At 36.4% G+C, this 18,249-nt stretch overlaps 1 protein-coding gene across 4 annotated transcripts in view; it reads right to left on the minus strand.

Moving 5' to 3' along the window:
• The window catches only part of GNAL (G protein subunit alpha L), a 314,416-nt gene that overhangs the window by 179,940 nt on the left and 116,227 nt on the right, over nucleotides 1–18,249 (minus strand). For 3 of the 4 annotated variants that reach the window (XM_050942158.1, XM_050942160.1, XM_050942159.1), the window contains 3 exons: nucleotides 17,967–18,039; nucleotides 17,083–17,137; nucleotides 16,783–16,902 (listed from right to left, as the gene is read on the minus strand). In XM_050942158.1, coding sequence (XP_050798115.1) covers nucleotides 16,783–16,902; nucleotides 17,083–17,137; nucleotides 17,967–18,039 — 248 coding nt within the window. Of the gene's footprint in view, nucleotides 1–16,782; nucleotides 16,903–17,082; nucleotides 17,138–17,966; nucleotides 18,040–18,249 lie in introns of those variants that run through there. The other variant, XM_050942161.1, reaches the window with a different exon arrangement.

Consider the following 18,249-nt stretch of genomic DNA (forward strand, 5'->3'; position numbering starts at 1 on the left):
ACCAACTACCAGCAAGAACCCACCCAAACAACATTGGGAAAAACAGCCCAAAAATAGAAAGCATTGTCTGAGTTCACTCAGTCAATAAGTACAGCAAACAAAGAGCAAACCAGCACTCCGGATAGCAGTAAGAGCATGGAACTCCTCCCGCATTCTCAGCGGCAGCCAGAGCTGTGGCCTGTCTCCTGAGTCCATAAAATCATCCTGAATTAATTTTTTTGATTTCTATTGTGTGTCTGGAAGCCTAAAAATCCATGTGTATTATAAAAACAACATCCAATTATAAGAATTCCAAGCTCTTTAAAAAAAAGATGACCAAGATCATGGGAAAACTAAGAACCTGTCAAATGTGGATGGCACCAGAGCAGGTCAAAGTCATAACATTATCTATGTAATTTATTAATATTTATGGTACAAACATAAGATAAGATTGGTATTAGCTATGGCATTTGGTAATATTTATGATATAAGCAGCATACCTCTCCTAATTATTACATAACCAAAAAAGGATGGGGTATCTTAATTAGATGATGCCACAAATAAGTATGATCGGATGAGATGTGCCATCAAATTCATTCTATTTTTTCTAAAATCCATTGTCAAGGTCCATTTTTCTTTTCTATTTAATATACTTCTTGCTGGAAAAAATAATCAAATCCTAAAGTAGTAAGATGTAGCAGACTTGCTTTGAGATCTTCTATTCCAATCCAGACAATTACACAGAGTTCTATCCAGATAGCAACTGAAGTCAGTCACCTCTTTACCAATAGAAAGATACAGATATAAAGGGCATGCCAGCTCCGAGATGTCCATTGAAAACTTCAAAAGGAACACTCTAAAGTTGAAGTCTGTATAACTCTCAAATTCTAAAATCTAATTTTAAATCAGGAGTAAAACTAATGATTCACTGGTACACTATATTTCAAAGAAAGAAAATAAAAAGGGAAAGAAAATTTCTTCTCTCTTCACTCCTATAAACTAGTCCGGATGGTCCAGATGTTTGGGAGATCCCTAACAGTGAACTAATATGCTAAGAACCAAATTTTCAGAAGTACTTACTAATTTTGTGGGTCTAGCTTCCAACATGTAGGACAGTATTTTCCGAGGTGTGATGCACCCACAATTCCATTTAAACCAATGTAAGTGGCAGATGCTCAGCACTTCTGAACATCTACAGTGCTTGGGAAGCTATGCACTGTCTCCCAGCTGGTTGTCCTTCAGATTTCCACCAGAGAAGCCTTTCTCCTTTCAGAGACCCCAATGATATGATTGAGTGTACTTTAAAAGCCTCTAGAACAGGGATCGGCAACCTTTGGCATGTGGCCCACCAGGGTAAGCCCCCTGGCAGGCAGGCCACTTTGTTTACCTGCCACATTCGCAGGTTCGGCTGATCACAGCTCCCACTGGCCGCAGTTTGCCGTCCCAGGCCAATGGGGGCTGCGGGAAGCGGCAGCCAGCACATCCCTCAGCCTACGCTGCTTCCCACAGACCCTATTGGCCTGGGATGGCGAACTGCAGCCAGTGGGAATTGCGATCGGCCGGACTTGTGGACATGATAGGTAAACAAACTGGCCCAGCTCGCCAGGGTGCTTACCCTGGCAGGCTGCGGGCCAAAGGTTGCCAGTCAGTGCTCTAGAACTTCCTTCCCAACACTAAAGTAAGCTTCTCTGATCATCTTTTGAATTCATCTGGAGATTGTCAATTTGGAAGTTCCCTGACGTTTCCGGACCTATAGCACAAGAGTAACTGCCTCCATGAGTTCCTAAATTAAACTCTCTTGTCCATGTAAGTAAAATACGCAGGATCTTGACAACATCCAGACAACTTAGTGAATTGTGGCTAGGGTGACCAGACACCAAGTGTGAAAAATAGGGACAGGGAGTGAGGAGTAATAGGCACCTATATAAGACAAAGCCCCAAATATCAGGACTGTCCCTGTAAAATTGGGCATCTGGTCACCCTAATTGTGGCAAAGTGTAGCCAAAGTTATCTGGGGCTTCAGATTAAGTGTAGCATTGTTTTAGGTCTAAATTCAGGCAGCATTTTGATGACAACATTGTTTTAGTGGAAAAAAATTATACATAGCTTCTAATTAGACATGGCCTGAAACTTCCCTTCCCTGACAGCAGAAGAAATGGTGAGACAAAAAAGGATGTTTAGGGACAGTATCCCAAAAGGTTCAACGGACCAAAGAACAATTAGCACTAAATTCAAGTCCCAGATGAAGATAAGGATATATTTTACTTTTATACACACACACACACACACACACACACACCTGTGTGTAGACTACAGTCCTAACTTCTCCATAGCTTTCAATAATCAACACATCTGATGGCTAAGGAAATAATGATCCAGTATGCACCAGAAACTACATTAGCTGTTCAGCATAGTTTACTGGGCACTCAACGTACAAGCGAGTCTGAAGCAAATGGATGAGCTCCGTATACTGGAGAGGATCTACTCTGCTCTGCTAAATTAATGGGGGGCAAGGGGAGAAGAGTTCTCTAAATATCAGAATACGCCAGGTGGAAAAAAGGGTTTTCAAGAGTGCCGCACTGTACATCTAACTTTGCACAATACATACAATTTCTTTAGGTTTGTGGGTTCCATAGACAAGTTGTAAAGAAGAATTGTGGTACAAAAATAAATGAGGGGTTAAATTCACTAATATGAAGTTATTTGCTATAGGCTTCATAAAGCAGCCTTCTAGAGGATAGGCAAGAGACATAAATGTTGTGCATAACCATTAGTCTCTACAGACCCAGAATCAACAAGTCCTGATGGCAAGTAGTCTGACAGGGCTTTGTACATTTATGTTTACCAGTTCTGCACGTCACTGCTTCCTTAGCCAGTTCAGAACTATGCAGAATGCAGGTTCCAGGAGACCTACCTATTTTCTGCAAGTCCCTAGCAATCACAGGCCAGGCAGGAAAAGACAACAGGATGAACCTCCACTTGTACTGCCAGCCTGTTTTATTCTGGTCTCTTAGGGTATGTATACACTGCAGCTGGCTTGTACCAGCTGTCTTAGGGTCATGGAACGCCGGGCTAAGGGGCTGTTTAACTGTAGTGTAGAGACTGAGCTCTGCCCCCAACCTCCCCCCGCCCCAACTTTGCAGGGTCCTCGATCCCAGGCTCCAGCCTGAGCCTGAATGTCTGCACTGCGATTAAACAGCCCCTTAGCCTGAGCCCCACGAGTCCGAGTCAGCTGGCACATGCCAGCTGCAGATGTCTAATGGCAGTGTACACATACCCTTGGACATGCTGGAATGCATGGTGACTTCCTTGTTCTTGGAGGCCATTAGCCTCCAATAGTTGAACATTTCTGCAGTTGAACTGTCTAGGAAGTTAACTTCCATTCCTCCGAATATATTGTGTCCTGCTTGTCGTATTGGTTGCACTGTTTCTCTTTATCAGTATGTAAATTACAAACTGTGACACAGAGGATCCTTGGCAAAGGGTCTGCTGTTCTTTGCAAACAACTCGTCTCAGACCTGACAAACTCACTACACCACACACATCTTGCAGTATATTTCTCCACAAGGGGTAACATGTAAGGCATCTTCAGAAAGCTCATAACTTATCAAGTCTCTTAACTACAAAATATATGTAGGGAAATATTTTAAAGAATAATTATATTGAAAGTATGCTTTGTGGTCTTGATGCAAAAGTTAGGTCACCAAGGGATAATAAGTCTTAGTTATGGCCCCTTTCACACATGAGGGGAGGAGCCAGCCCTCCCTGTTTAGCCAGTGATGTAGTGCAAGGCTCAGTTGTCCAGTCTTTCTCCCACCCAAGAGTAGCAATTGGAAAGCATCCAAGACAACTGCAAACAATCCAGGTAAAAAAGGAACATTACAACAAAACAGGTGTTTGCTCTATGAAGAGAGACAAGAGACTGTTTCAGTATAACAGAGTAGGGAGAGGCATTTTGTATCCTTTCACTAAATGAGACATCTTGGGGAGTAGGGATGTTCTCATGAAAAATTGGATCCAGGTTGCTGTGAAGCCAGCTAGCTCTGCAACAGACTGAACTTTGCAGGGGAAACCTACTTTATTAGATAGGAAAGGTAACTACTGTTAATAAGCACAGACCAAAGTTTGCATTTTATGATTTTGTTTTGTAACTATTTGTTTCCACCACTCTCTCGTTTGTAGTTAACTCTCCTTTCTTTCTTAAACAAACCTACTTTCATTTTTTTACAAGTGCTCACAAGTGCTGCGTATTATACAGGAGAGGCGGATTTAAGGTAAAACTTGTAAACTGGGGTACACTGCACCTTGGGGGCAGAGGATCTAGGATTTCTATAAGTGTCCTGCATCAGGGACTGTATATCACAAGGGAATGAAAGAGAGTTGGGGACTGGGGTGCACCTATTGTTAACTTGAAAGTTGAGGACAGGGCTGGCATAGCCTTAAGCAGAGTGCTTGTGCAGCTAACACCCAGCCACCATGGACAAGACTTCCTCTTGTAACAAGGTGATTCTCGGTCCTAGGTGCTCCAAAATGGTCATACAAGCTAACTGGAATAATTTTGTCCTGTCCATGACATCAAATAGTTCAGGGCTTGTCTACATTTACCGGAAGATCGCCACTGTGGCGATCAATGCATCAGCAGTTGATTTAGCGGGTCTGCTCTCCTGTCGACTCCTGTACTTCACAGGATTGAGAAAAGTAGGGGGAGTTGATGGGAGAGCGTGGACCCCAGGGTAAGTAGATCTAAGCTCCTTGTTGCCAGTAAGACCAAGGCACACAGGCACCTCCATTCCAAAATTTTCCAGAAGTAGAGCAAAAACTGAACCTGACACTGCACCTCAGTTATCATCTCCACAGTTAGTAAGACACTGACCAGTCAATGATGAACTGTTCTCCCAACTAAATCCCAAGGAGGAGAAGACATCTTTTTTCCTTGTTTATTGTGTGCCTATGGTTTTTTAACAAATTGCAGAACTACTTAATCATTATCTTAGCTGCTGTTCTGTGTTTTGACACAGATCAGCCAGTCATCCTTCCTCCTTAACATGGTTGCTAATAGCTACCTTGCTCTTAGGAAAGGTTCTTAGAACTGCGCCCAGGCCAGATGAAAGCCTTACTGGAAACACTGTCCAGGAAAGCAAAGAACAGGAACTGCTGATGGGGCTAGAGAATTGGGATATGAAGAAACCCAGGGAACCACCTGTTAGAACTATGGAGCCAGTGCTTGAAAGTCCTGCCACTGTTTGATTTTTTGGGATAAGTGCAGGGAAAGCCCATGCTGTACAGGTACCTTTCCTGATTCATATATACTTTCCCCCCTTAAATAACAGACTAGAGAAAGATTCCTGGAAGCAGGGGAGCTGGAACAATTTGTATAGTGAGGGTGCTGAGAGCCATTGAAACAAATTGTAAATCCCTGTATATAATAGAAACCACTTCAAGTCAGCGGGTGTGGCAGCACACCCAGCACTCCTAGTTCCAGGTCCTATGCCTAGAAGGTCATAGAGGAGGCAGACAGCTGTTAGGCTGGTGTGAGTAAGAGGACAGATAGGTGACCCTAGGAATGGGGAAGGTCAGGGGGCCATTTCAAACCTTGAGATGGATCCCAGGTTATTGACCCCTTTTCCACGATGGGATCCTCCAGAGTCAGAGCGCCCCCGCAAACCCGCCCCCCCCCCAATTCAAGCAGAAAGGATCTTGCTGACCTACTCTGAGTAAAAATAACTAGTTTGCCATTTTTAAATGGCAGACAGAAAAAAATGGGGATATTTTTCAATTCAAACCAGGTAACCTGACAGTATTTAGTTGATATCATATTTCTTTGCCAGCAATACAAAATTCCTCCTCACTCACCATAACACACAAATATATTTAACCTTTCTTCATCTTCACTATTTCCTGTTGCAGTTTTAAATGTGGCAGTGAGCCAATTTTGGGGAGTGGATTTGTTTTATACAGACAGATCCCTCAGAAGTGTTTTACAGCTTTCTAATTCTCCATACTGTGAAAAAGCTTTGAGAAAGTGAAACTGATTTGCTTGAGCTTTCATCACAGCACATAGGTCACTTAGCAGAGCACAGGCACAGGGGACATAGATAAACAGAGGAGAAAAAACAATGGAGAAAAGCAAATTTCAAGAATATTTTAATAGTGAGCAGAGGAGTTCTCAACCAGCAACCCCTTTCGTATTTCTGCTCCTTTTGTCAATCTACAGTACTCTTTCCCACAAACCACACGTTCTGAATCATTTAAGACCTAAATTGACATAAAAATAACACATGTTCTTTTGCTTGCAGCATTTCCCGAAGGGAGATCAAAAAGTTCAAAACATTTTTTTCAAGTAATACAGAACAACAGGAATGCAAGAGAAAAAATTGTGACATCATGGTATCTTTAAACATCATATTTCTCTAAAAAGAATAAGGTTATTAGCAATGGACTTCTCCAATGCTACAGGAGACTAATTTCCAAAAAATGTAAGTAACAGTGAGCAGATTTGAAAGTATACAGAAATCAACCAATTAACAATGGCTAGTTTAAATAGCAATTTACCTATTTATAATACAAATAAAATGTATTTATTGTATACATGTTCCTAAAGTCCTATTTAGGTTTCTGTAAAGAGCTGCTTGGAAACTTAGGGGGGAGGAGGGAATCTATATAGAATTTCACCCTACATATTTTTCCTTTTGTTTTAATTACTAAGTATTTTTACAAGAAAAACAGTCTCTGCTCCTCAGCTGGTTCATCCTTTATTTCCCAACTTGTGTTGTCTTCTGTTTATAATATAGTAATTCACTCATCAACGGAGGCCTCATTTACACTAGAAAGATTACTCATTTCTGACAATGGACATCAGCCATGGGTGAAGCTGAACGAGTGCTGAACAAAGTTTGGCATAAGTGTATCAAAGACAATATTCAGAACCATTTCAAGAAGAGGTTAAAATCTTATCAAGTTCTAAAAAATAACTCATGGTTCAGAATTAAAGCTGTTTTGAAGAGATGCCTATACATTCATTTCTTTGTACTTGATAATAATAAGCTTATTATGTGGACAGATTTAAATTGCTATTAACTATTCATTTCCTTGCTCTTAGGTGCGTGGGTCTTATAAGTAATATGATAGGTAAGTATACTGTTGTCATTTTAGAACCTTTCACTGCTTCCTGAAACAAAATTTTTGTTTTCCAAGTGTTTTTAATTATTTTTCCTTTTGTAAAGGTAAAAATTAAGTTAGTTTCTAAATTTTAAATAAATGAGATGGAGTAATCTGCAGGTTATTAAATTAAAGGAGTGACCAGAGATGATCAAGATAACAGTGGTTAGAAATGAACATCCATAGTCCCCCAGTTAGTTTGAAATTGTTATGTAAAACATCCATCAGTGGGCTATTAGCCAAAATGGTCAGGGATGCAATTCCATGTTCCATGTGTCCCTAAACCAGCGTTTCTCAAATGCGGCCACCAGGGCATTTTTTTGCAGCCAGGACAGTCTCCTGGGCAGAGATGGGGGGGCAGAAGGAGGGGCAGCAGCAGCCCCTGCCTACAGTGCCCAGTTGTGGCTCCTGGATGCACTTCCTTGAGTGCCGCCAGCCAGGGATTGGCACCCTGCACCACACAGCCTCCAGGGGCTCCAGGCAGCACCTCTGAAGACACGTGGGCTACAACAGGCCTGCACAAAGGTGCAGGGCTCTCGTCCAATTGTGCATTATTAATTGCAGGATTGGGGCCTGATTTAACACCCATTGAAGTCAGAGCCTCCCATTGACTTCTATAGGCCTGGGATTGTACCCAAAGAGAGCAGTAGAAAAAAGCACAATTGCACATGAGCAATACATCATTCTAATATCTTGCTTTAGTGACTGCAGAATACATTCCAACAGGATTTTCTCTTCTGTCAGTTTTAGTGAGGGAGAATCTAGCTTAGTTTTCAAGTAATGGAAATTTCTTACTTATTTTACTATTTATGAAAACTGCACATTGCAAAAGTCGTAACGTATCCAATCTAGCGACATTTATAAAGCATTTATCACTGTGGGACTGTACCTGAGCACTGCATTTGGATTACAGTAGAACCTTTTTTTAAAAAAAAAATCAAGTAATTGGGTTTTGAGAAATTCATAACATTAAACAGCTCATAAAATTGAACATCGCAAAATTACATTAGGTAAGATGTATAAGCTAATTTATTAATTGTTCAACGAGCGCGCTAATAGCAAATAATAACAAATTTAATGATGTGCCTGTTATAATCTTGCTTTGCTCACTGCTCAAGTACATACACTGATACCTTGCTGATTGAGAGATAAAAATAGTTCATATAACCGATTATTCACAAGATGCATAAAATCAGGGCTGTTAGTGATGCTACCCCCTTAGGTAGCAAGCAAAGTCTATTTATGTTTCTAATTTTATGAAAATTCAATTTCATTTGCAGACAAAGGGACACAAAAAATTAGATATCTTGAAAAATTTTCAGGAAGGATATATTGTCTTAAGTACAAAAGAGTAATTTATTCAAGCTTTTCTAGATTTCAGTGTAATTTAATCCTAAAACTTTGAATGCATGAGGATTTCCCCATCCCATTCTTCCTTAAAGTTACAAAAGGGATAAAAGTTAGCCTTAACTATGGACAGGCTAACCACTTCTTCCCAGTATACCACTGCTTGCAGAGGATAGAACCTGGCCCTCTAAGCTGAAAGAAGAACTCTGGTAGCTGCCAGCTACTGAATGGTCCTTACATTCCTTAAGGTACAGCCCCAGGTCAATGGAGGGCAGCATGTTCATATTAAGAGAACTCTGTCCCATTGTCATCCATAGTGTCCTCTGCTAGTCCCACTCAAGTCAATGGAAAAATACACCCACTGTCCTGAACGAGCAAAATTCAGCCCGTAATGCCTATTTATATGTAAATATCGCTTAAAATTAGGGTAGACTCTGAGCAAAGTCACATAACAGAAAATGCTATAAAGATAGAGCTGGTGATGGAACTGTTTTTGTTTTCTGGAAAAACCATCCACTTCTACCTAAATTCATTTTTCATTGTTTCCCCCACCATGCCCCCTACCCAGAATTTTAGTTCTACAAATAAAAATATTTAAACCCCCAAATACTGACTGTGTTACTGCATTATTTCATATGGTTTTGTCAACTAACACTTTACAAGAAAATATAACCTGATCAAGTTGGCTATTTTTAATCTAAGGAATGTTGTTGGGTATTTGCCTGACTCTTAGAAAACAGGCTGTAAACAGAGGTACAAAAACAAAACTAATGCCAGGTAATTTCAGTAGATTACACCAGTAGCATGTAGTTCTATTAAACATTAGTCCATGGTAATAAAAGGCACTACTATGAAATATTCTTTCAGCTAGATAATTAAAATTGTAAAACTGCATCAGAATAATGATGTATAAGGCAAAGAGGACAAACTGTAAATATTAGTCCAGATATTGAAGTATCAGGATCTATAATTTAAACAGAATGATGTTTAAAAAGTTAAATAATTCAATGCATTCATTGTTTTAGCATCACAGTACCAACCCTGTAAGTTAAGGCTGAAAAGACACTTTTCCCTCTATGATTTCTGTTAATAATACACAAATATTTTTTGGGATAGAAATTTCTCAACTTATGCTGGAAAGCTGCATAAAAACATAGTATAAATAGATGGGAAGACAAGAGGGGAAGGCTAATCTTTTCTGTATTATAATAATTCAAAGCTGTATTTACTTTTCATAATATTGAGATGGGGAAGATGCCAAAACCAAACACGGAATTCAAAACCTGTATCAAACTCTACCCCTCCCTGCCCAACTCCTCTTTCTCCTCTCACCAATTGCGACTCCACTGAGAGATGATGCCTGTGTTTGTCTACGGCTCCCTGCCAGAGCTTTAGCCAGGCAAATCACTGGGGGCCTAAGTAGTTTGCCATTTCTCTCCTTCAGCAGAAAAATGCTATTTTTTTTAAAATAACCATTACTAGCTGTTGTGGCCTGGAGACTGTGGCCTGTAATGAATGTGCTGTATTAACTCTTCTGAATAATTTCCATGAGGCTGGAGGAGAGAAGAAATGTATTGCTTTATTTCCATTCTGCATAGTATCTAAATCAACCCAAGATCAGGTTTACTTTTCCAAGCTTGAACATAATATAAATAATGCCTTCATCTAAAGGAAAGAAAAGCATTAAATAAGGGAAATTTATTTGTAAACAAGAAAGCTTGGGGTTCATTAAGGGAACTATATATTATAGTCAAGTTAAATTTTAATGCTCAGGTGCCTTGATCTATAAAAATGGAATCCTCATCAAGCAATAAACATTTACAAAAATCAAATCAGATTTGGATATTACTGGTGCACTAGAACTGTAACATTCAAGGTTTTCATTTTCAATATGGCCTTGCAAATAAACTATCCTTGTTTAATTTTGCATTAAAAACAATATGCTAACATTTCTTTTGATTCTCTCCCAAAGCACTGATGACCACCTAACAATACTACAATAAGCAGTAAGTAACAAAGAAAATTAAAGTATGTACTTGCTCTCATACATGTGACATGCCCACTCGGTGTCCTTATACATCAACTAATTAGTGCAACTAAGACTCAGTGTATTAAGCTAATGGAAATCAGACACATCTACACTAAATCTGTATGCATACATGTACTAAAGGAAAGGAAGCACCAGAAATCCAGCTTCAATGTCAGTTGCTAATTAATTGTTAGTCTGTCTCACAAAACAAGTGCTATTGGAACCACAAAGAAATCTCATGCTGTTACATCATAGCTACTTTTTTCCAATATCCACTTTATTTCCATCCCAGTTCTCCTCACAATGTTCACTTTTGTGCAAAAGAAAAATAATTGCTACCAATTGCATTCATATGTATATTATTTTTCCATGTCCTAAGTGTCCCTTTTCAATATTCTCCTCCTCTAGTTTTGAAAGCGTTAATCTAAAGTATTTCCTTTCCATATTTGAGAAATAATACATTTAAGAAAAAAATTAAAACAATTTATTGTTAAAAGTTTCAGTCTAGATCTTAGAATTTGAAGAAACCCAAAAGATATAATTCTTCAACTTTAAAGAGCAAGTAGGTTTTAAATTTTGATTTGGTACTGCTGCAGTACTTTTAATGTGATGCTCAGAGATAATTATAAAGACTTATGGCCCTCTACCCCCATGAAAAATAGTAAGTAAATCCCTAAAGTTATTAAGAGAAGTAACAAAGGAAACTCAAACCAAGCCATGTTTGCCAATATTCACACTATTTTTTCCATCTATTTTGATCTTTTCACTTATAGTGTGGTACATTTTCTCATACCTAAAGAACATGAAAATACTGCAAATCATATTAAAAACCACAAATATAAGATGGTATTATCACACAGTTCCTTTGGGGGTCAGATCAAGCATGAGTTACAGGAAAAAACAAACATTTTGAGGCCAATTAGGGTGTTAACTAACTGAGTGACACCAATTTTTTTAACCATTTATGGACTTATTTATATAGTGGTTTTCATTTTTATTTAGGTACTTATTTGGGATACAACTTTTACTACACATGGACCTAATTCTACACTCTTTACTCAAGCAAAATGAGTTCAATACCTGTTACATATATTGTGTCTGTCAACAATTGCTAGACTTTACTACAACTCTGAATAAGGTTTACTAGCGCTATTTTAAATGATATGATAAAATGTCTAAAGAATGTCTACGTAATTTTTAAACCTGACCACAAATATTTTCCTGTTTATTTTAAAAGGTATCAAACATACAATGTTGATTTTTAGGGGAAAAACTGAAGTGATGTTGTGAAAACCTCAAACTACAATACCCAAGTAAAGTGCAATACACTAAAAATACAGATAATTTTAAATATTTTTACTGTCAATATCTTCATTAATAGTTTGCTTTTAAAGGACTGCATTTGAGAACAGTTTACAGATCATTACACAGCTAGTGTTCTAAAATTGTATTTTAGACTAGCATTCTAAATTCATCACATTTCTCTTTAGAGAGAAAGAACAATTTTCTGTTTAAAAAAGTGCATAATATCTCTAACACTATTAGAAATTTTTTAAAAGTGAGGAAAACGTTCTTTTGAGAGCCCTAACAAAAGCAATTTGCTAAATAGCACCAGCCTTCATGTTTACATGTTTTCTACATTAATCAGTGATTCAGTCTGATTAGCTACTAAAGTAACATCAGGAAACACTTGACCACTCAGTTATAATTACTATACACAGTTTCTCCTCTACCTGTTATATGCATACTTAGAGTTGAGTTAAACATTCTGTGGAATAGAAACAAGTGTATATATTTAGAAAAAGAGTTTAAAACTACTTTAAAGATCTAAGGAAAGCAAAGGAAAAAGGCAACTTGTGGGAAGCAATTTTGTAGTGCCTATTATATTCAAATATTTCACTGAAGTTCAATAGTCTTTAACAAATACATGCTTATATAATACATCATGTTTTTCCACAGCTAGTAGCATAATATGCCCTTAATATGTTCACTCCGCTTCACAAAGGGCAAAAAAAAAACATCAATACAGGATTTAAAATGGCACAAGTCAATTCCTGTTAACTTTAACAAATATCAGTCAACACTTTGCCAAAAATAAAATAAAAATCCTCTCCTAAATACATCAAAGATGTTTCTACTTCAGTTGTAAAATCCCTGTGCAGATGCTATACTTAACGGCAATATAATAATAATGGTATTAGACTCATTTAATGCAGCTGTAAAAAAATTGAACATATAATATATACATTAAGTAAATAAATATTTTGACAGTTTCTTCCTTTTCTTTGATTATGTAAAGTCCTGCAAAAATATAATGGTCAAAGATATATTATTAATACTCATAAGGTTATGCAAAAATATACCTACAGATTACAATAATGAAGCAATGTGTTCTTGAATGCTGTCTGTCAGCCCAAGGTAATTTGTTTTGGTAAAAATGTGTGAACATTTAGTAAAGTATATATATAGCTTCGTGATTTTAATCAAAATTAATGAAAGACAACACTAAAATGGAAAATTGAAGATAAATTAGCAAACAAAAACCTTAAGACAACTTCACTAAGCAAAATTAAACATTTTAACATGGAAGATAATATATTTCTGCAAAAATACTATGGAGGTACACTGAGGAATTTAAAGATAGTACAAAGCAATTTACTCTTTAAAATTAAAAGAATGTTTACAGCACTAGTGAGGTTAGATCTTCTGTAGTTATTTTAACAGATAAATAAAAGAAAAATCTCTTAACAACATGTAGATTAAAAAAATAAAACAAAAAACCCCAACCACCCTCATGCTAGTCCTTTGTTGGAAGATGAAATCCTGGCCCCATAAAAGTCAATGGAATTTTTGTCATTGACTTCCGATGGGACCAAGATTTCAAACTGAGAAAATAAATTTGTTTTCAATGCACTTATTTTATGAAAACAGTTTTCAAAATTAGAACCACGATTAATTCATGTAATTTAAATAAGCATATCCAAGTATATCCAGTGTATCATAAATATACCTAAGTTGTTATTCGAAAAAATTTTGGCCCTATTGTGCCATCCGTTTTTATGCTGAAATCCTTGTATTTCAGTAGGAACTTCTTAAAGATGAATAGGACAGTACAGTCCTTTCATCACATTTTACATGTAATTTATTTGAAATTCATATTACACTAGAAAAAAAATTATATCAAAGACTAGACATTGAAAACTATCTAAAAATGTTTGGTAAGTTTTTAGTGATTACTGAGACTTCTTTTATTGTCCTAATAAATTTAAAATATACTGATTGAAATCAAAGGCAGAACTCCGATTGACTTCAGTTGGGCCAAGGTTTAACCCAGTAACTTCAGAAATTAAAAGAAATAAAGTAAATATTATATATATATTAACTATTATAACATCCACACTAGTAAAAACTTGACTGGCATTTCCATCATTTAAAAAGAGTTACTTTCTCATATTTGAGAAGATAACATATTATACTGCAAATGTAACACCTGACCAAACACTGAGTTTAGTGATTTTTTTTCTTTGTGCAGTTTTAAGTGGACCTGATTTATTGATTTATCAAATATTTAGATTGGCTTTCCTGTTTCAGAAGGCCATATTCCATATTTCTAATGTTAATTACAGAATTACTAAAACTTAACAGAAGATGTAAAATTGAATATTCTCCATGGTACAGTACTTATTTTAATATCAGTCCTTATTTAAAAAATGGGTCAAATGCTATGCCAGTAGAAAACATTATTTTATTCCAAGTTACAAACTTTGGACCTTTATCCTGCTTCCACTGAGATCAATGACAAAACTCCCTTTGACTTATGTTACAGTAGAATCAAGCCCTAAAGCATGTATTTTTCAATCTCAGAGCAAGTCTACATTACAAAATTAAGTCCACCTAAGTTACGTCGATGTACAGCCACTACAGTAGCTTTTGCATGTTCACGCTACGCTACTCGTGTCAGCGGTATGTCTCCTCACCAGGAGCGCTTGCACCAATTTAACTGTCAGTGTAGGGCATTGTGGGATGGCTTCTGAAAGGCAGCAAGTTGATGCAAGCAATGCAGTGACTACACTATATCGACCTAAGTGCTACATCTCTCATGGTGGTGGAATTATTAAGTCAGTGCAGTGGGTGAGTTACATTAGTGGGAACTACATTTTAGTCTAGCTGTTTACAGAGTTAGGTCGATGTAAACTGCCTTACATTGACCTAACTCTGTAGTGTAGACCAGGGCTCAGTCTTACTCACATAATTACCTGGAAGCAGAAACATATTAAAATTATAAAAGGAATTACCTAGCTAAAATGTAGATATGTTAAAAGCACTAAAACGAGGAAAAACCTAAAAAATGTATTTGCTTTCCCTCTAAATCAGTATTAATTTTCTTTTTTTTTTTTGAGTACAATTCTTATTTTTAAACAGCTGTGTCACACCATTTCAAATGTTTCTTTCTAAAAGACAGTTTCATCTAAAAACAACAATAAACTGTCCTGCACTCCTTGAGTTTTCTTAAAATCAAAGTAGATTTAGAGTCCACATGGAAATTAACAAAGGTTAGTTATTCCAACAAAAATTTCCAGTTGAACCTACCAGTAAGCCAGGTTTGCTAATATATAAGACTTTGTAGAGTCAACAATTACTCAGATTTGCACTTCTATCTTTATTAATGTAGATATATACAGTGTGTGACTGACAGAGAGAGAGAGACAGAGAAAAAATATAGAACAAGTCTGAAGACAAATAAAAGTAAAAATGCCACACTTTAGTCCACTTTAAGACATGGAAAAATAGATACACTTATGAAGACTCGCAAAGGATGCTGTATATTAATTTATTTTATACAAATTATTAAGGGGCAATATTAAAGAAAAATAAATGAAAAACTAAAGAAGACATCAAATACTAAAGTTATTGAAATAAACTTCAGAACTCAAACATAAATCAAAGACTATTTAAGTCAACCTCAAATTCCATTTAAAAAAGGACTGTCATTTTCAGTAACTCATATCCACTAAGTGAACAATCATACCGTACGTGGGCGTACCCTGCAGTTGCAGCTTTCTCAGCAACTGAGTTCTGTGTTAAATTGTAACTCTACAAGATGTCTGATTATTTATTTATTTATTATTGAACCTTCAGAGCACTAGATTTATCAGAGGCAACAAAACCACACACCAGAGTGTGTTAGTAATATATTAAAGAAACAAGTATTTTTCCCCTCCACACATTTCCACCTGCAAGTTAAACTAGCTTTAACAGCCTGAAGACACCCTATAGTACATGACTGCTTTGGCAATACTGACAATAGGAACAACTCATAAGCTTTCAACCAAAGTTAGAAAAAATTATTCAGTTTTCATTGTATCCAAAACAAACTGCTATTGATATTCACATTTTAGAATAAATTTTAAAATGTCCTATTATAGACAATAAAACTCCACTAATACTCAAAACTTCTAGACAATTGCTTTCACACAAAACACACCATGCATGTTTCTATAAGCAATAATTAATATCTAAAGACCAAGATAATCCAATGTAAATAGCAGTATCCATATGCAAATTAGCATACTTCGAATTACACTACCAATGAGTGACTACTATAGAAAGCCCAATAGGTTTTTACATTTCTACCCAGCCCTAAGATGGCAGCATTCATGCACAACTAAAATAAAGAATTATATTTTCCTATTCTCATTGTTCACTGTTTATTCCAGCAACATAATACAAAATTTGACTAAAATAAATACATAAATAAATACACAGGTGATGAAGACACCTTAGCTGGCCATCAGATATTTCAAGTTCTTAGTATGAAAATTAGTAAGAATGAAAAAATGTTGACATTTTTAAAACTACATACTGTTACTATTAGAAATTCTCTGTGCTTCTATTTCTTAAGTATATACTGTAATTCCTCAGACTGATGTCCTGCTGCACCAAATTATGCTCAGAAAAATAGCTTTCACAACAATGCTAAATTGAGACGCTGAAATATCAAATAATCTTAATTTCTTTGCATTTCATTTTCCTCTTTAAAAACAAAAACAAAACCAAACCAAACAAACATTACTAAAGCACAACTGAACAACATTAAAACAGATGCAACACCATACAATGTTAAATCAGGTAACCTGGTGATAATTCTGCGACAAACTTGTTTTAGCAAACACCTTTCAAATGGTAAACAAGTCATTTCATAAATCAAAGTCGGAGCTTTGTGTTCTCTTTCAAAATTAGGAAAAACAACTTTTTTTTTTTACTCTTACCTGTGTATAGTCAAAATCAGAAAGTGGAGCTATACTCTTGATGTAGTCCATTCGAAACTGGTTTTCTGGATTGGCCAGTGGAACTGGGGGTATTAAAGTGCCCATTGCTGAAACTATAGTCTAGAATTGGATAAAACAAAAACAGACACATTAATCTGGTTAATCTAAAATACAGGATCAATAGAAGATAATCCAATCTGATCAGCTAAATGGGATTTCTCTACACAATCCTAGAGAGCATAATACTTTTGGCTTCCAGTGTACAGAGCCATTTAAGAATAATATAAAATGTGTTCTTACCACAATCGCATCTTTAACATTTTTCCGAATATCCAGTATTTTCTGTTTCTTTTCTCTGAATTAAAACAGAATTAATGATTTAATTTCTCTCTCAAACCAATTCATTTAAGTTACATTCAGAATTTTTTACTGACTGCTTATTTGTTATTTAACCTTTATGACAAACTGACTGAAAAGAACAGTAAGATTATTTTCCATCCATCACTTTTTCATATTCTATAAAAAAAACAGTGAAAATAGATCTCTGCCTATTTTGTCACATTAGATAGTCATAACCACATCTGCAAAGCTTTCCTGGTGGGACTGGAAGTCATTCCTTCATTTCTATAGCATGCTAAATCTATTCCCCTACAATTTAGAACATATATTGTATAGTTAAAAACCTTATATATCTAAAATTAGCACACAATTAATATTAAATACTGGCAATCAGTTTTTCAGAGAGAACTCATGTAACCCAAGAATACATGATGATTACATTCATGCAAATTGATTTCAGTTTTATGCTAACCACCACCAGAAAAACCGCAGCAGCCCCGTCAACCTCTGCACGAATTGATATCTCTCTCTATATTGCACACAGATACAATATTAGTTATTTGCTGCTATGCAAAAAGTGGTCGCCATGTTGTTGCTACACAGGGGCCTGTCAAGCGCTGCAGTAGCAACAGCGTAAAATACAGTAGAGGGGGCAGGAGCAGAAAATACAAATATATAATAATAGTAATTCCTTGCATTTTTCTTTTTTTGCAAGCCAGTGTCAAACTGCCAACACACACACATATAGGGTGGAGGAAAGAGAGAAATTACCCAATGTGTTGTGTGTTAAAATGTTTCAAATGTATATTTACAAATAGAAGACACAAAGTATCAATAATTCTTACTCTGAATTAAATCCATTGACATGCAGGATCCTCATTTGTTTCACAATCGTGCTTTTTCCTGACTCACCAGCTCCTGGAAGAAAAAGACAGAACACTGCCATGTATATACGGTTTTTTTGGTGACATGTTAACAGCATCTTCCACCTCCAACAGCATTTATATATATGTATCCATGTGGCTCCCACACACAGCTCAATCTGTGCACTTTTCCATAGTGCTTAATAAAATTGCCTGCATTCTTTGTATCTAACACACACTCTCTCACACACACATTAATCACACA

The sequence above is a fragment of the Gopherus flavomarginatus genome, chromosome 2 (assembly GCF_025201925.1).
Source record: "Gopherus flavomarginatus isolate rGopFla2 chromosome 2, rGopFla2.mat.asm, whole genome shotgun sequence".
Taxonomy (NCBI): Eukaryota; Metazoa; Chordata; order Testudines; family Testudinidae; genus Gopherus; species Gopherus flavomarginatus.